The sequence below is a fragment of the Anguilla rostrata genome, chromosome 14, assembly GCF_018555375.3.
Source record: "Anguilla rostrata isolate EN2019 chromosome 14, ASM1855537v3, whole genome shotgun sequence".
NCBI classification, from domain to species: Eukaryota; Metazoa; Chordata; class Actinopteri; order Anguilliformes; family Anguillidae; genus Anguilla; species Anguilla rostrata.
The window spans coordinates 31,152,067-31,172,279 of record NC_057946.1 but is presented as its reverse complement, the minus strand read 5'-3'; the positions used below and the strand labels follow the sequence as shown (position 1 = coordinate 31,172,279).

At 50.2% G+C, this 20,213-nt stretch overlaps 2 protein-coding genes across 2 annotated transcripts in view; both read right to left on the bottom strand.

Moving 5' to 3' along the window:
• Nucleotides 1-20,213, bottom strand: part of oxt (oxytocin) — a 138,940-nt gene that overhangs the window by 23,046 nt on the left and 95,681 nt on the right. The gene's annotated exons all lie outside the window — the stretch shown is intronic.
• On the bottom strand, nt 48-19,608 carry LOC135239858 (leucine zipper putative tumor suppressor 3). Its single transcript, XM_064308845.1, has 6 exons — nt 19,364-19,608; nt 9,661-10,443; nt 9,117-9,300; nt 8,680-9,029; nt 7,246-7,566; nt 48-5,263 (listed from the first exon to the last, which is right to left on the bottom strand). The coding sequence occupies exons 2-6, from the start codon at nt 10,402-10,404 to the stop codon at nt 4,562-4,564; spliced, it is 2,301 nt and encodes a 766-aa protein (XP_064164915.1). The 5' UTR covers nt 10,405-10,443; nt 19,364-19,608; the 3' UTR covers nt 48-4,561.

Here is a 20,213-nt window from a genome sequence, read left to right as displayed (position 1 = left end):
AATACTCCAAAAACGTAGAATCCGCAAGCAAAAATCATACGTAGACCTCTGGGAAATGTAGTTTTATTGAATTACTCACGTCTTTATTATTTAAATTCATTTTTGCTAGAGTATGCTTTCCATCAAGCCATTACAGTAACATAAATAAAAATGATAAAAATAATTATTAAAAAAACATTGGTAGCATTTTGTTCTCTCAAACATTACAAGAGTTACATTGATAACAGTAACAATAAAAGTAAACAAAGAGACAATGATTTTGGATATGTTTGCTTCATTTGTACCATGTAGTAGATTGAAAGGAAATAGATTTATATATAGTCATATAGTTTAAAAAATAAAAGCTGAAATGTCTGTTTCATTATGTCACGATAATCCTCTTAAAGTATTCACACGCAATAGCTTGGTATACTGGAATAAATATGTACACATAAATAACAATGATATATACATCCACCTCTGTTTCTACCAACAACACAGCAGAATACAACAGAAGAACATAGCAGCAAATCTGGCCATAAATGATCCATCCCTTCTCCTTCTCTCTCTCCTTTTACCTGTCTACTATCCTCTCTCTCTCTCTCTCTCTCTCTCTCTTCCTGCCTCTCTTTCATAACTATAAAAGCAATATCTGATTCTGTTTCATCCCTCAGTTTCTCCCCCTGTCATCTTTCCCTCCTCTCTGTCCCTTCCCTTTGTTTACACGTCGATCCCTCCTTTTCCTCCCTCCTCTCCCTCTGGTCCGAGTTTTTGCAGTCTGACCACGACAGGATGTCAGGAAAGCCACTCTAATGAGATCCAGCCTGGGGCCAAAAGACGTGATCGAAGCTCAGAAATTTGGGTTCTCCCGATGGGGTTATGAACTCAAAAAAACATGCCCTGGTTTTCAGCAGCGCACACGTCCACAGCTCGAGTCCGCTGTCCATGTTTATTTAACGCTGCAGGGTAGGAGTGCTAATCTAGGATCAGGATTCGTGCGCCCACATCCTAACCGCACCCATTACGAGCTATAAAGGAAAAAAACTGATCCTAGATCAGCAGCCCTACTCTGAGATGCTTTATGAATACAGGCCAGGATCTCATGTCACACACACACACACACACAGTATCTCTCTCTCTCTCACACACACACACACACACACTCTCTCTCACACACATACACACTATCTCTCTCTCTCTCACATAGGCACACACACACACACACACACTCTCTCTCTCACACACATACACACTATCTCTCTCTCTCTCACACATAGGCACACACACACACACTATCTCTCTCTCACACATAGGCACACACACACACACACACACACACTATATATCTCTCTCTCTCTCTCATAGGCACACACACACACACTATCTTTCTCTCTCACACACACATGCATACACAAAATCCCCCTCTCTCACACACACACACACACATGCGCATGCGCGCACACACACACATGCACTCCGTCTTTCTTTCACACACAATTGCACTGATCCCATGTCACTCAATGGCGCCTTCTAGAGGGAGAAGTTCTTAATATATAATTTCTATATATAATCTCCTTTTATATCCACAATTTCCTTTTTTATGCATTTTCTCTCTGCTACGTCTGAATATTACCACCAGCCAATCAGAACCTCTGGCTCCGCTGCTATCTGCTGCTGCACGTTACTGTTGTCTAACACAGAATATCAGCTTCATTGACCAGCTCCCACACAAACATTCACTAAACCCACAGTTCCCCCAGGAATAATAAAGCAAGGACAGCAGTTGTGACATCACCTTTGCAAGAGCAGCTCCACCAATCACAGCATACGTTGTTAAAAAACCAATAGGGCAATGCTGACAGTGATTGGTGGGTGGTTTTACACTCTGGGCTACACTTTCTAGCTCTCCTTTCTGGCTGGTGTAGATTTCCTATGGATATTAGCTGGAATTAGAATCCACCAATCAGCAGCGGCATTGTTATTTTGATTGTTACTAATATACTCTGTGATTGGTGGCTCTCCACTCCGCCAGGTGACATCACGACTGTCTTGTTCCAGTTTTGTCATCCCTGACTTGCCCTACTTTGCACCCAAAGAAACATCAATATAGATCAAGGTATTACATTAACAAAGTGAAGCCTTTTTTTTTTGTTCGCTATCACTGTTCAATACAAAGAAATGCGAAAGTCATTTTCAAGTAATTCTTCCTTTGATTGGGAGCCCTGTGTAAGCATTCTGCCCCCTGGTGTTTGTCTTCAGTCACTGCAGCCGCTGACAGTGCAAGAGAGACATGCTCCCTGGTGTCCCTGAAAAGCAGTAGTGTCCACTGAACGAGATGCGCAAATGCAAGCTCCACATCCACCGCTACAAGCTAGTGCCATCGCCACATCCGCCGCTATACACTAATACCATCCCCACATCCACCACTATATGCTAATGCCATCCCCACATCCACCACTATATGCTAGCGCCATCCCCACATCCACCACTATAAGCTAGTGCCGTCATCACATCCACCACTATACGCTAATACCATCCTCACATCCACCGCTAGGCTCTAACGCCATCCTGCTGTCCACTGAAATGGATCGCACATTGCCCCCATTGTCTGAATTTGACTAATGTCACATCCTATCAAAGCACATAAGTAATATCACACTGCCCACCTCACTTAAAGTCCCATCCTTTATACCTGAAATGTGCTCCCCCCACCTTCTCCTAAGACCCCTAAAACTCCAACATCCCTGATATGCACTATAGTGCACTTTTGTCCCCCCCGTCCTGAAACACACAGACATATGCTCGCCCCCACCACAACCCTACATCTTTCCTTGCCTCTTCCCCCCAGCACACACTTTTCTTTGTTCATACATCAAATGGACATGCTCCTGAGTCTCTCCCATGCGCTAAAAATGATTTGCACCATCTAAAACTCCTCACGGTCACTACACCTTCTACACCTACTCTAATACCAACAAACTGCCATGCCCCAGCTCCCCTCGAACCAGAGAAGTACTGGAACTGCTGTCGCCCCGGAGGATGTGCCCGACTGGGGAATTTTGTGTTGTCTTGGCACCACCAGACCACAGGGGGGCGCTGCCATATTGTCCTTTGGTCTCGCCCAAGGGAGTGCTCTGCGTGACTTCTTCAGACTAATCTGGATTTGTTCTCATGGCCTGGAGAGCCCTGAGCAGGTGTGAACTATCTGACTCCAGGTTTCAGGACAGGTGTGAACGATCTGACTCCAGGTTCTAGGACATCTGTGAACGATTTTACTCCAGGATCTAGGACAGGTATGAACGATCTGACCAGGTTCCAGGGCAGGCGTGAACAACCTGACTACCGGTTCCTGGGCAGGTGTGAACTATCCGACTCCAGGTTCCAGGACAGGTGTGAACAATCTGAATTCCGGTTCTAGGACAGCTGTGAACGATCTGACTCCAGGATCTAGGACAGGTATGAACGATCTGACCAGGTTCCAGGGCAGACGTGAACAACCTGACTACCGGTTCCTGGGCAGGTGTGAACTATCCGACTCCAGGTTCCAGGACAGGTGTGAACAATCTGAATTCCGGTTCTAGGACAGCTGTGAACGATCTGACTCCAGGATCTAGGACAGGTATGAACGATCTGACCAGGTTCCAGGGCAGGCGTGAACAACCTGACTACCGGTTCCAGGGCAGGTGTGAACTATCCGACTCCAGGTTCCAGGACAGGTATGAACAATCTGAATTCCGGTTCCAGGGCGTATGTGAACTATCCAAATTCCGGTTCCACTGCAGTCTGACACACCATAGGAATTCTGGGCCAGAGATACTGTACCGAGAGTTATGTGGTGGCACTGGTAAATATAACCACAGACCTCCCTGACAGTGATCAAGCAACCTTCTTGCATGAATGGTGTCATTGTACGCGTCTGTGTGTGTGTGTGTCAGTATGAGTGTGTGTCAGCGTGTCTGTGCTGAAGTCTTCCTTTGGAGGAGATATTTGCATGTCAGTATCCTGTGTGTACGAGCTGGTAATGTTGAGCCAGTTGGACAGGAGTATTAGAGTCAACTTCAGTGTTAGTGTAAGAGCATCAGTGTTGGAGTTTCACTGCTGAAGTGTGTGTGATCTGTCTTAACTTCAGGATTCCCTGCCCAAAAATCCCAGCCTCCCCTGCCTTGTGCACTGCCCGCCCCAGACGTCCATTAGTCCTGCCCCAACAGTCTGATCACACTGTCCCCCTCCTCCTCCTGAGACCCCCCTCCAACCCTCAACCTTCACCCCTCTGTTGGTGGTTCCTTTGGCAGTGTGTCCTAGGACTGCCAAGCAGACTGGCAGATGTGATATTAAACTGCATCAAACTGTGTCGAAGGATGGATTTTGGTACTGTAGGATAACTGCATTGAGCTTGGACTGTGCTGAAGGATGGATATTGGTACTGTAAGACTGTATTGAGCTTGGACTGTGTTGAAGGATGGATATTGGTACTGTTAGACCGTATTGAGCTTGGACTGTGTTAAAGGATGTATATTGTTACTGTAAGACTGTATTGAGCTGAATGTGTTCTGGAGGGGCTCAATCAGGACACTCCCAGGTCTTAGATTTCCGTGGACTCGATCCTCTCCAAGCGGGAGGGGGTGGGCCAGGGCGGGGCCAGCTGGTGCATGGCGGGGGGCTTTTTGTCCTCAGTGACGGGGGGCGGGGAGAGGGAGAGCGGGAGGGGGAGACTGAGGGGCAGGGGGGCAGGCGGCGGCGAGGTCGGGGAGGTGGCCAGCTTGGTGTTGAGCTCGCCCATGCGCTGCTCCAGGACCTGGTTCTTCTGCAGCATCTCCACGTAGTTGACCTGCAGCTGGGCCTGGTACTTGAGCACCCGCTCCTTCTCGCCCTGCCAGGTGTGGCGCTCCTGGGCGAAGGTGAGCGCCTGCCGCTCCCGCTGCTGCCGCTCCAGCCGCAGCTCCCCCTGCAGGCGCTCCAGCTGCCGCCGCAGGCTGCCCGCCTCCTGCCGCTGGACCTTGGCCTCGTCTGACTGCAGGCTGAGCAGCGCGTCGCCCGGGGGCGGGGCCAGGGACGGGGGCGGGGCTGAGCCGGGGGGCGGGGCCGGGGGCGGGGGCAGGGCGGCCACTGCTGCCGCTGCCGCCGCCGCCTCTGAGGGGCTGTGGGGGGAGGGCAGTCCCCCCCGGGTCCTTCCCGCTGCCCTGGCCCCGCCTCCAGCCCCGCCCACACTCAGCTCTCCCAGAGCCCGCTTCAGTCCCACTACCTCTGCCTCGAAGACTCCCAGCTTGTCCCTCAGAAGGGACACCTGAGAACAAAATGGGACAAGAAAGAGAAAGAGAGAGAGAAAAAGAGAGGTTATCCCATGAAAAACTTGTGCTTGAAACAAGAGCTTCCACTCCATGCAGAACCTGGTGTGCCCCCCCCCCAGACAGGGGTGGGAGGGGGCCGCAGCGCTGGAGGGAGCGGGAGCTTGAAACTTGTGAAAACCATGTACCTCCCAGATATTACATACATTTTAGACTAAAGTTGGATACCTTCTCACATTTAACAAATCTTTTCTAAATGACTGGGCTTTCAGTGCACCAAGTTAAAACACTAATGATTTCTCATAGTCATAGAAAATCTGTCTGCAACTGCAAACAGCAAAACATCTTGTAATGTTTGATAGGCATTAGTTGAGGGATTATATGTGTAAGTGTTAAACCAGAGCTTGTGTGAGTGAGTACATGCGTGTGCGTATGTTTGCAGCGATGGTCAATGTGTGAGTCTCTCTACATGTGAGTATCACTGCAGGCTACCTGCATTAAAGCAAGTGTGTGCCTGTGGATAATGAGTATGGCACTGTAAGCATGTGACCTAAGAGATGAGTGTGCTTGAGCATCACCGCTATTCCTGTACGTGTGAGTATGAGCAGGTGTCAGTGTGTGACTGTTAGTGTGCGGGTATTCCTGCCAATGTCAGTGTCAGTCTAACCACTTTGTTGCTCAGTCTCTTTGTTCCTGCCTGTCTGTTCGGAGTTTCTGCGTCAGTGCTGTTCCTCAGTCTCTGTGTGTCAGTGCTGTTCCTCAGTCTGTGTGTGTCAGTGCTGTTCCTCAGTCTGTGTGTGTGTGTCTCTGCTGTTCCGGAGTCTCTGCATCAGTGCTGTTCCTCAGTCTGTGTGTCAGTCCCTTTTCTCAGTCTGTATGTCTTTGCTGTTCCTGAGTCTCTGCGTCAGTGCTGTTCCTCAGTCTGTGTGTGTTAGTGCTGTTCCTCAGTCTGTGTGTGTTAGTGCTGTTCCTCAGTCTGTGTGTCAGTCCCTTTTCTCAGTCTGTATGTCTTTGCTGTTCCTGAGTCTCTGCATCAGTGCTGTTCCTCGGTCTCTGTGTCAGTGCTATTCCTCAGTCACTGTGTGTATCAGTGCTGTTGCTCAGTATTTTATCTGTGTGTATGAGTGTTGTTCCTGTCTGTGTTTGTGGGTGTCTGTGCCATGTCCGCGGGTGTCAGTGCTGTGTCTGCGGGTGTCAGTGCTGTGTCCGCGGGTGTCAGTGCTGTGTCCGCGGGTGTCAGTGCTGTGTCCGCGGGTGTCAGTGCTGTGTCCGCGGGTGTCAGTGCTGTGCCCGTGGGTGTCAGTGCTGTGTCCGCGGGTGTCAGTGCTGTGTCCGCGGGTGTCAGTGCTGTGTTCGCGGGTGTCAGTGCTGTGTTTGTGGGTGTCAGTGCTTTCCCGCAGGGTGTCAGGCTCACTCAGTGCCCTTGCTGCGAGGTTTCAGCCCCAGCGCTCCACTCCAGCGCCTTGCGTCTGTGGACCTCAGCCACATGTCTCCCCCCCTGGGCCTCAGCCCGGCTTCCCTCAGCTGTGCTTCAGGGCCACCATCTCCCCCCCTGGTCACCTCCGCCTGGGCTCCCCAAGCTGTTCTTAGCTAGGAGTCCCTGCTCTGACACACTGGGGGCACAAGCATTCACAGTTATAGAGGGCATGACATAGGTCTGAATAAAGCCACAAATATATTTGAGCTCCATCATCTGCTCCCTAGTCTCCTCTCCTCCTATTTAGTCTGCTCCATGCAAATCCCCCCCCCCAACTACCACTTGATCTCTTCAAGGCAAATCCCCCTTTTCACTTCCCACTTGGTCTATTCCAGGAAAATACCCCCTCATCTTCACCTCCCACTTGGTCTCTTCCACACAACCCCCCAACACACCAAACACTTCACCTCTTCTGGACAAATCCCTCCCCCTTCACCTTCCATTTAGTCTCTCCCGGGCAAATCCCCCCCCCACTTGGTATCTTCCAGGCAGAACCCCCCTCACCTCCCACTTGGTCTCTTCCAGCCGGGGCAGGATGTCGGCCTGCTCCTTCCTGTAGTCCAGGCACTTCCTCTCCAGGTCCTCGCGGTGGGCCAGCAGGGCGGCGATCTCGTCCTGCAGCCGGCGCTTGTCCTGCTGCAGCCGCGCGATCTGGGCCTGCAGGGCCTGCTGCGTGCGCTGGGCGCGGCGGGACACCTGCTGCAGCCGCGCGGCGTAGTTCTGCCGCAGCTCCTCCATCTCCCGCTCCCACACCCGCTGCTTCTCCTCGAACACCTGCACGATGGCCGCCTCGCTCTGGTCCAGGTTGCGCCGCATGTGCAGCACCTGCGAGGGGGGAGGGGGCGGAGCCACGGGGTTCACGTCACACCTGGACCCGCAGCTACATCTGAAAGTGCTTAACAGTTTAGACACCGCGACAATTCCTGTAGATTACTGACCGTTTTAAATGAAACCACTTTTGCTTATTTTTACTGAAACTACAGTACAAATTGTTCTTTTGTATGATTGGATGTTTTGGATAATTACACAATTTGTTGAAAATTCTCAGGGGTCTATAGGAGTGCCTTAAAACGTTTTACCAACATGTACATACAGTGTGTGCACCTCCCAGAATAATCCCAGCCACCTCAAGTGCATTGTTTTGATGCCCCAAGGCCTTATCTATTCATTCCACACTCCCTTCTACTGTCCAGTCAACACTACCTCATTATCCTCCCTTAAGGACACAGTTTCAGAAAACCTTACCGATGGCTTTCAGGTTATGTGTATGTTTTAACCAGTGCGAAAAAAGTATGGAGGAAACAGCAAACCTGTTTATGAACTCACCAAACCAGTTTTCCCAACGGTCAGAGCACGGAGCAGACTATAAACCAAAGTGGTCGTTTATCTGCTCCCTTTCCAAAGTATCAAATGTATCCTTTGTTAATCTTCACAGGAAAATAAAATAAAATCTTTGCATTTTTTTCCCGACACTACAGTTGAAAATCTTAGCAAAGTCACACTATCTCAAAATTAAACCACCATGATGGCAATTTGTGACAGCGTATGTGAGGGCTGCTTTGGGGTCTCCCAGTGTTCATAAAAAAAATCCTTCACCAACCCCCGGCCAACCCACCCTCAGCTTCTGACCCCAAGAGAGCAATGATGCATCATGGTTAATGTAGTCCATATGAGAACCACATGATTTTCCACAGGGAAAAAATCAAATTGGCCTGGATTACACCAGAATAATCTCAAAATTAGCTAAAACTATATTTTAAAATTGATAAACAAACTAAAAATACTAGAGACTGTCTAGCCTGTAGGTAATCAGAGCACTAGGTACAATTTAGTTAGGAAAATGGCAAGCATTGTTGGGCTGAATGGCCAGTTTTCATCATTATATTATGTTATGTTAAATATAATTTTAGTAACCAGCCCCCCCCCCCACACACACACCTCTTGCTCTCTCTCCCACAGCCTGTCCTCCAGGTCCTGGATGATGTCATCGGAGGAGGGGGAGGGGCGCAGGGGCCCGGGGGCGTCGCTCAGGTGGCTGAGCCGCTGGTAGGAGGAGGAGCTTTTCCCGGAGGAGGAGCGGCCGCTGTCGGAGGTGCTCAGCCCGTTCTGGTACCCGGGCTTGTCCAGGGCGGTGGTGCCCAGTCTGTTGATGTGGCTGGTGGAGGCGCTGAGGGGGCCCAGGGGGTGGGGGGGTCCGTAGCCTGACCCCGAGCCAGCGTACGTGGGCAGGCTGGTCAGAGAGTTCCTTCCCGAGTCAGAAAGTCCCCCCTGCCCCCCGCCCCGAACCCCTCCCCTGCCGCCACCACCCCCTCTTCCTCCTCCTCCCCCTCCTCCTCCACCTCCACCACCTCCTCCTCCTCCACCCCCACCCCCACCACCCCCTCCTCCTGGACTGTCCGGCTCTCTGTGGCCCCCGGTCATGCCAGGGGCTCCGCTCCCTCCAGCACTGCGGCCCCCTCCCACCCCCGTCTGGGGGGGGCACACCAGGTTCTGCATGGAGTGGAAGCTCTTGGGCACCACTGGCTTAAAGGCAGAGGGACGTACCAATCCATCATTGTTCTGGGGGGGAATCATACAAGAGGAGGAGAAAAGGAGGGAAGCATTAATATAAACAGTGCCTGTTTATAAAACATTTCCACTGAAATTAACCGACAGGTAGCAATACCACAGTAACTTGGTGTAATAATTGTTATATTTATTGTATTTACATGGTTTTAATCACAATTTCTAAAATAACAACTTAAACCGGAGTAAATGAGTCATTTTGTACAGTACAACTATTGTACTGCACAGCCTGGGAACACGGTATCAAAAATGGCCTGAATGAATCTGAAAATCACTGAAAAATTTTCTAAGCCTGTGACCGTTTGGCCTCTCTGTGGTGTACATCACACACCAGCGCCTCCCCTTGGGGCTCACCTGCTCCAGCTTGCCGGACACAGGCAGGATTTTGGGGGGGTTGTTGTTGTCCAGCTTGGCCCCGGGGGGCTCCCTGTACTGAGGGGGGGGCCCGCCGCTGTTCTTCTCATTGTTGAGCGTCACGTTGTTCCCGCAGATGTCCAGTCCCATGGCCCCCTGAGGCGGGACCTCCCGCCGCCCCGCCCCGTTCAGGAACAGGGCGTTGGAGACCAGCCGGTTGCCGTTGGAGACAGGGCGGTTGCCATTGGAGATCGGCCGGTTGCCGTTGGAGACTTGCCGGTTGCCGTTGGAGACTTGGCGGTTGCCGTTGGAGATGGGGCGCTCGCTGTTGGGGGCGGGGCCATCGCTGGGCAGCGGGGGCTGGTCGACGGTGTAGGTGCGGTCAGTGGTGTAGGTACGATCAGTGGTGTAGGTGCGGTCGGTGGTGTAGGTGCGTTCGGTGCGGTCGGTGGTGTAGGTGCGGTCGGTGGTGAAGGTGCGTTCGGTTCGGTCGGTGGTGTAGGTTCGCTCGTCGCTAGAGGCGGTGCTCTCAGAGCCGGTGGGCGGGGCCGGGCGCTCGGTGCTGTAGCTCCGGTCCTCCAGACCGCGGCGGGTTGGCGGCGGGCCCCGTGGGAGGCTGTTCTGGGTACGGGTGCCCACGCTCCTCATGGCGAACTCCTGCTCGCCAGCCACCCCGCTACCCACGCTGCCCATCCCGGGTGGGGCGCCCCCCTCACTCGACCGACTGCGCTCCAAGCGCGCCATGGCGGGATGGGATGCAAGGCCAACCAGCGGGCGCACACACTGCAGGGGGGGAGGGGGGCACATAGTCAGACCACTGTATAGGGCAACACAGTCAGTCTCCTTTATAGGGCACCACACAGTCAGTATCCTCTATAGGGCAACACACAGTCAGTCTCCTCTATAGGGCAACACACAGTCAGTCTCCTCTATAGGGCAACACAGTCAGTCTGCTCTATAGGGCAACACAGTCAGTCTCCTCTATAGGGCACCACACAGTCAGTCCCCTGTATAGGGCAACACACAGTCAGTCTCCTCTATAGAGCAACACAGTCAGTCTCCTCTATAGGGCAACACACAGTCAGTCTCCTCTACAAGACAACACAGTCAGTCTCCCCCCTCTATAGAGCAACACAGTCAGTCTCCTATATAGGGCAACACAGTCAGTCTCCTCTATAGAGCAACACAGTCAATCTCCTATATAGGGCAACACAGTCAGTCTCCTCTATAGAGCAACATAGCCAGTCTCCTCTATAGGGCAACACAGGCAGTCTCCTCTTTAGAGCAGCACGGCCAGTCTCCTCTATAGGGCAACACACAGTCAGTCTCCTCTATAGGGCAACGCACAGTCAGCCTCCTCTATAGAGCAACACAGTCAGTCTCCTCTATAGGGCACCACACACTCAGTCTCCCCTATAGAGCAACACAGTCAGTCTCCTCTATAGGGCACCACACACTCAGTCTCCCCTATAGAGCAACACAGTCAGTCTCCTCTATAGGGCAACGCACAGTCAGTCTCCTCTATAGAGCAACACAGTCAGTCTCCTCTATAGGGCACCACACACTCAGTCTCCCCTATAGAGCAACACCCAGTCAGTCTCCTCTATAGGGCACCACACACTCAGTCTCCTCTATAGGGCAACGCACAGTCAGCCTCCTCTATAGAGCAACACAGTCAGTCTCCTCTATAGGGCACTACACAGTCAGTCTCCTCTATAGGGCACTACACAGTCAGTCTCCTCTATAGGGCAACACACAGTCAGTCTCCTCTATAGGGCAACGCACAGTCAGCCTCCTCTATAGAGCAACACAGTCAGTCTCCTCTATAGGGCACCACACACTCAGTCTCCTCTATAGGGCAACACACAGTCAGTCTCCTCTATAGGGCAACGCACAGTCAGCTCCTCTATAGAGCAACACAGTCAGTCTCCTCTATAGGGCAACACACACTCAGTCTCCTCTATAGAGCAACACCCAGTCAGTCTCCTCTACAGGGCAATACACAGTCAGTCTCCTCTACAAGACAGCACAGTCAGTCCCCTGTGTAGGGCAACACACAGTCAGTCTCCTCTACAAGACAGCACAGTCAGTCTCCTCTATAGGGCAACACACAGTCAGTCTCCTCTACAAGACAGCACAGTCAGTCTCCTCTATAGGGCAACACACAGTCAGTCTCATCTATAGGGCAACACACAGTCAGTCTCCTCTATAGGGCAACACAGTCAGTCTCCTCTATACATATGTGTGCATGTGTGTATGTGTATATGTATGTGCATCTATACTGTTATACATGTATGGGGGGTTGTTACTCTTTTCTCTCTTTTTTCCCCCTCTTCTGGTTGTCAGGGTCATTGTCATTTTGTATGTATTGCTTTTGCAACACAAGATTACTTGTCATGCAAATAAAGCAAATTTGAATTTGAATTTGAATTTGAGAGACAGCAAGGGAGTGAGAGAGATTTCTTTTCCTCCCTTTATTCCCACTCTCAACACACCAATGACATTACATAAATAAAAAACAAAGACACAAAATAAGGAGAGAGGGATACAGTGGGTTATAGAAAGAGAGAGAGAGAGAGAGAGACAGAGAGTCAGAGAGACAGACAGACAGAGAGAGAAAGAGAGAGAGAGAGAGACAGAGTGATAGAGACAGAGTGAGAGAGAGAGAGAGAGAGAGAGAGAGAGAGACAGAGTGATAGAGACAGAGTGAGAGAGAGAGAGAGAGAGAGAGAGAGAGAGAGAGAGAGCCTAAAGATGGAAGATTCTCCTTTCTCTCTGGGCACATAATCACACTTACAGAGCCAAGTCCTGTAGAACTTGTGCCCTCGGCTATACTCTGTACTGTTTATCACACAGCAGACTGTTTCACGCACAGTTTCCACCTTAGTGGCGCTGAGTTACGCAGCTAACTTTATACATTAGCTTCTCCATTTCAGACATGCTCAACATCTGAACTTTTAAACATTTCAAACATGGCAACCTTTTGGTAAAATTTAAGTCAAATTGCATTACCGTACACCACAGCAAAATGCCCAACAATTCTCTTCTGTAACTCATAGCCTGTCATATTCTACAACAGGGTCAGGTAACCCTGATCCTAGAGTTGCGGAAGTGCTTCTATTTTTTAATCTTAACCTCTGTCTACATAAACGGATCAGGCATGCGGCTTCACAAATGCTGGTGACTGTGTTCTGGGTGTATTCAGTGCTGCATAATGAGCTTCTGACCCTTGCAATGTAATAATTCCATAAAGTAATAATCAAAGGTATTCTTATCTATTTTTTTAGATTATCTTATCTATTTTATTTATCTTATCTATTTCAAGTATTTATTTTAAAATGGCCACTTTTCAGTACATACACAGGTAGACTTGCCATGCACTGCGACAGTCTACCTGTGTCCAAGGCTACATCAGACAGGGCTGCACACTGCGTTACTGTAATGACACCCAAAGCTGTGAAAAAACTAACCGAAATGTAACTGAAATATTCAAACAAGCATGCGTTCTAAAGCACGGTAACTGAAAAATGATGTCATACTCAACAGGCCAGCTTTGGAGCCGGGTCATCCTCCCTTAACGTTTAAAGTGTGTGACCGTGTCATACTCCAAAACACTCAAACCGTGCAACTGCGACAGGGCTCGTCACACTTTGAACTTTGTAACTGCGACACGCTCCTCAGGATCACGCAGAACAGCGTGGTGTTGTGCATGCTGCACCGCTGTTTGCCACAGCGCTACGCCGTGTTATTCACCAAACTGCTCCCCTCCTCACTGGTCCCCCGACTCCTGTTACCATCTGGGGAGGTACAGACGGAGGATGAGGTCACCCGAAATACTCCCGACCCCGCCCCCCCTCACCATGGTGATAAGCACCCCTTCGGTCGCAGCTCATTCTCTCTCTCTCTCCTTTCGTTTCTAAAAGCATGTGGGGGGTGGGGGGGGGTGGGTGGCTCCTTCTGAAGCATTGGGGGAAGGGGGGGGAAGCAACAACTGAAGACTCAGGACAGTTTCAGTTACATCGCCGTAACAACGCTGTCTTCTCCACCACCTTCCGAACGGGGTGCAGACAAAAGTTTAGATGTCATTTCAGTCTAAATGGAGAGGATGTGCTATTTAATGACGGGCAGTAACCATAAGGCTGTAATGCTGCAACACAGCATGCGTGGCTTTGGTCTTCAAAAAACACGCATTACCACGATTACAGAATCAGACTCACTGCACGGTTTAACACAGACCATCGGTAACAGCCGACCTGTCGCAACTCCCCTCATCTTCTATGGGGCTGCTCAACCGTCAATCAAAAAAATAAAAATTTCAACCCCTTAATCTTCAGCCTCTCTCTCTCACTCTCTCTGGTTCCCCTCACTGTAGCTTGCTTTGACTAAATCTGCTATATCAACTGAGCACACCACTGCAGTTACATACATGATATAACTGCACTGCCAGAGATTCACTACCGATGAGAGACATGTTTCATTAGGTAGTGAAAGTGTACAGCAGGAAATAGTTACGAAGAAATAAATTATATTTGAAGTGAATGAAGTAAAAGATGTAGTTTGCACACAGTGGATATAATTACTACAGATGCACACATACATGTACCAACAGGTATTTAATAAACACAATTAGAATTATAGACAGCAGAGTTAGCTGGAAATTCATAAACACTCATAAATACCGTGCTGAGAACACTTACTGTGTCCGAATAATCCTCTCTGGGTCCTTCCTTCTGCTCTCCCTTCCCTCTTTTCACTTTCTCTCCCTCTCTCACCCACACGTAGCCTGCGCTGTGATTGGCTGGGAGAATGCGTGGCACACCTGGTGCTTTGATGTATTAACCCCTTACTTTCTCTCTCAAGCATTGTCTCTCTCTCTTCCTCTCTCCCTCTCTCTCTCTCTCTCTCTCGCGCACACACACACACACACACACACACACAAACAAAGCAGTGTGTGCATGTTCATACGCATGCCAGTGTGTGTGTGCGCGCATGCGTGAAAGCATGAATGTGTGTTCCATACACATTCCATTGTGAGCGTGTGGATTCATGTAAACGCCAATGTGGCGTGTGTTTATGTTCACATTTTTTGCTTGTGTGTGTGTGTGTGTGTGTGTGTGTGTTCCATGTTCTAGTATTCAGCCAGTTCAGGAAGAGAACTGAAATTCAGTTCAATTTCCTAAATTAAGTGAACTGTAGAAGGACCCAGCCCTACTACATGCATAGTGACACACAGTGACATACACCCCAGTGTGTGTGTGTGTGTGTGTGTGTTGTGTGTTGGAGTATGGTGTCAGTGGTGCAAGTAAGCCACTGCGTGTGTACTGTTAGTGTGTAAGTGTACATGTGATAACACAGTCGCATGTGTACAGCATGTAAATGTGTAATTGTATGCGTGTGTGTGTGTGGCAGAGTGTGTATGTAACATCTGCCAGTTTATGTGTGAGTACGCAAACTGTGTGCATGAGTGTATGTAGGAGTACATACCTATGTGCGCACTGAGTGACCGTGTGTGAATGCACATGCGAGTGCACACAGTTTGCATCGTGTTAGCGTGTCAGTGTGCGCAGTGTGCAAGTCATATCTCAATGTAGCGTGCAACAGTGTGTCAGTGTGCGTGTACACACCGTGTGTGTAACTGTCTGTAGTTAGTGCGTAGACTGCACGTCAGTAGGTCAGAGTTAGTAGGCTATGGCATCGTGGGAGCACCTTGTGCCTGCACATTTACCGCAGAACAGAAGGTAAGATGGGTGTGGATGGGCATATGGGTCAATGTGATACTGTGCGTTACTTTGCTTTCTTGTATTTGAGGGTTATACCCCCCCCCCCATTTTGCTGTCTGCGGGGCCATTTGCTTTAGCAAGACTATCTTCACATGAGTCAGTAGCAGCTGAACACAGAAACCATCTCTTATTACGGGACCACACCCAAAGGGGGCGGGGAGGGCGTAGAAATCTCAGTCTGCCATCAGACGAACATTGACCTGCAGATAAGACTCATGTTTACAGGGTAGATTGGACTGTGCCCACACCTTTCTCCTCCCACCCTCAGGTGCAGGTAAACACCTTTTCTGGAAACCCCTCCCTCTCGCTTTTCCGTGTTCGGCTGTTATTTCCTCGTCTGTCGGCTCGGTTGACTGGCTACCCTCCCTTTCACATTGGTAGATTTTAATCGAATTGGATCGCAGGAACGGGATCGGATCGCTTCGCGGTGGGCCGAACATCCGAACGCTTTCGAGCTGGGAAGCCAGTGCAGCTGGAACGCGCGGTTGCGCGATCTGGCCAGCAGGGGGCACCTCCATCCTTGCAGCTGGGTCTCAATGGCACGTGCCGACACTCCCCTCTCTACCACAGCCACTAGCATTACATCATCGGCCCCATGGTTCTCACTGAGCACGCTCAGTCTCTCTCCATTGCGCGACCTCTCTCACACACAGTAAATACAAACGGGCAGGCTCTCAATCTCCGTCTCTCTCTTTCCCTCAATCGAATGAATATTTTGACGTGAGCAAGTTAACAATCGTGACATCTCTCCTTCACACACAAATACACACGTACATTTTCTGAACACAAGTCCCTTTGATGTACAGACATACTTACAATTCTACACACATGCACACACATACACTCACGTGCACACACACACGCTCAGGTGCATGTGCACACACTCAAACACACATACAAATACACCCGCACTGGCACACACACATACACATACACATGCATGCGCACAGACACATGCAAACACACACACACATCAACACACTCCCCCATCTACACACTACAAGCTGCCCCATTTACACACATTACCACCAACTCACTAAATGCTCCCTCATCTACACACTTTACCACCAACACACTACAAACTCCCCCATCTACACACTTTACCACCAACACTCTACAAACTCCCCCATCTACACAATTTACAACTGACACACTACACACTTCCCTATCTACACACTTTACAACTGACACACTACACACTCCCCCATCTACACACTGTCCCATCTATACACTTTACCACCAACACTCTACAAACTCCCCCATCTACACAATTTACAACTGACACACTGCACACTTCCCTATCTACACAATTTACAACTGACACACTACACACTCCCCCATCTACACACTACACACTCTCCCATCTACACACTTTACCACCAACACACTACACACTCTCCCATCTACACCCTTCACCACAACACACTACACACTCCCCCATTGACACACTTTACAACTGCCACATTACAAACTCTCCCATCTACACACTTTACCACAACACACTACACATTCCCCCATCCACATACTACACACTCTCCCATCTACACACTTTACCACCAACACACTATACACTCGCCCATCTACACACTTTACAACTGACACACTACACACTCCCCCATCTACACAATTTACAACTGACAGACTACACACTTCCCGATCTACACACTTTACAACTGACACACTACACACTCCCCCGTCTACACCCTTTACCACCAACACACTACACACTCCCCCATCTACACACTGTCCCATCTATACACTTTACCACAAACACACTACAAACTCCCCCATCTACACACTTTACCACCAACACACTACACACTCCCCCATCTACACCCTTTACCACCAACACACTACACACTCCCCCATCTACACACTGTCCCATCTACACCCTTTACCACCAACACATTACACACTCCCCCATCTACACACTGTCCCATCTATATACTTTACCACCAACACACTACACACTCCCCCATCTACACCCTTTACCACCAACACACTACACACTGTCTCATCTACACCCTTTACCACCAACACACTACACACTCCCCCATCTACACACTGTCCCATCTATACACTTTACCACCAACACACTACAAACTCCCCCATCTACACACTTTACCACCAACACACTACACACTCCCCCATCTACACCCTTTACCACCAACACACTACACACTCCCCCATCTACACCCTTTACCACCAACACACTACACACTCCCCCCATCTACACCCTGTACCATTTTATTTATTTATATACTGTAACCCTGTGTTTCTCCCAGCCCTGAACCCCTTTATTTAAGTACATCCTGTACTCCTTTATTTAGAAAGGGCTGGTGCGGGTGCAGGCTTTTGTTCCAACTGGGCAGTTACACACCTGATTCTAATAATCAAGGTGCTTAGCAAAGATTCCAAAGGGTTGATTAGTAGAATCAGGTGTGTTACTGCTTTGTTGGAACAAAAGCCTGCACCCACACCAGCCCTTTCTGGATAAGATTGAGGACCCCTGATCTACACCCTATACCCCTGGATTTATGCATACTCTGTACTCCTTTAACTGCTTACTGTACCCCTTCATTTGTGTACACAGTGTACCCTTTATTTATCTATACTCAGTATCCCTTTAACTACACATTGTATCCCTTTAACTGCACTCTGTACCCCTTTATTTATGTACACACCGTACCCTTTATTTCACTACCCCCATAGTCCCTTCATGTTCACGAATACACCCTTTCACTGCATGCATAATGCATTTTCCCCTAAACAGTGCACCTCACCCATCCACAGAGTCTCTGTACCACGCCAGCTTACGTTCTGCCTGCCTCCCCTACCCCCTCACATGGCACCCCCCCCTTCACCCACAAACCAGCTATTATTAACCTGCACACTGTCAAACCGCACATCGCACCGCTTTCATATGCGTGGTATTTATGCACTGTACTCTCCCCGTCTGCAGCTGTCAGCGCGCGTGCTGTACAGTTCCCGCTGCGCACCCTCCTCCTGCAGCTCCCGCGCGCCACGCTCATATTCATAATACTATGTACCCTTCCTAATCCTCTCTGCTCCTTTACAGATCCCCTTATGGAGCACTGCACCTCTCGCAATGCGCTGTACTGCCGTACATACACAGCCGCTCGCCGCGCTCGCCGTGACGCTCACCGCCCTGCGCTGCTACTACTACTGCACGTAACCCCGCAACTCACTGCAGCTCCGCACCCGCAACTACCCCGAGTACAAAATAAACTCCTCCTGCTACACGGTGTAATCCTCCCTACCCCCACGGACGGTGAAAACCTCAAGCTGCCATGCCAGACAGACGGGCAGACAGACAGAAGGACAGACCCCGCTGATGCGGCTCCTGTCGAAGCACAAAAGAGACCTAACATCGGTCCCTAGCTCGCACCGACCGCGTCAGTCATCTGCCGTGAAGGGTGATGAGCAAATACATTAAAAAAATCTCTCCTCCGTCTTTCGCACCGTTAACGCATTACATAATGGGTGTCGGTACACGCCACTGATCAGCCCGGAATCGTTAACTCGCATCCCGGGGAGAGAGCGAGCACAGTTTCAACGCTGCGTAGCCTACACGGTAGTGCGCTCTGGTCTGATTCCGGGCTTACGCCGTCTTTACTTCCACTCGGTTGAGTAATATTAACAAACACGGCACTGCACTTGGTCTCTCCCTCTCGTTATCCCTCTCATTTCATCTCTCTCTCCTCTCAACCTTAGCATCACCCCATCCACGATTCTCTGGCACAACGCAACACGTAAATCGGAATACATAATTGATTTGCCCGTGCATGCAAATGCATTTTGAGCATGCAGGTGCATGCGAGCATCGTGCAACGCATCTGGTGTGAGTATTTCTGTGGGCACGAGCGCAGCTTCACCAGCTCACGCAGCGCTCCTGCACTTACTATTAGCAGCGGCGCGGGCAGCGGGCGTGCGGTTCCGAAATGCCACGGCAAAAGACCGCTGCTCCTCGGCTGGCTTCCCCGCCTTGATCCGGTTCGGGGAGGTTGCGGGGAGGTTCTGGAGGCGATGCGTGTATGTGAGTGTGTGTGGCTCCAAAGGCTGCTGCTGCTATCGCCTGTGGCTGAGATGGAGCGATGGAGGAAGCGGCGGCTGCGAGCATCAGCTGGATCACACACCCACCTCCGCCCCGCCCCCTTTGCCACACGCCAGCACCGCCCCCCTCCCCAAAGACCTACGGCGCCTGCGCCGCTGCCGCGCACAATTCAGAACGTGTGATTTTCAGAACCTTAATATCCGTATGTTTCTCTCACTTAAACGATTTTGCGTCTGTGCCCTTTTAGCCCGCCACCAAGACACCTGATTAACCATTTCTATTATTAATTAACGTCATGGTTTTCAATGAAAAGTAGAATCACGTGTCTCAGTGCTGGGTTAAAATGGAAAACCTGTACCCACACTGGCCCTTATGGGAAAAAATTGGACACCACTTCCTTAGAGTGTGTTTCTATATGGGGATAGTCGGGGGGGTAGCTGAGCTGAGCCCCGAACCAGGGCCCAAATTCCAGCTCTGTGAACACAAGTAGGGGAGGACTGTGTGGGCTGGGTGTGCGTGTGTGGGGGGGGGGGCGCTGGGGGGTTCAGTGAGAGGTCAGCTGCTGTCCATGGTTCTTTAGCCACTCTAGTGTGGAACCTGTGCCCACCACCCCTCCCATAAGGCCATGATATTGGTGCTTCCTGCTTCCCACTTCCTGTTATGCTCCCCAATTCACCGTACCCTCCTCCGGACTAGTT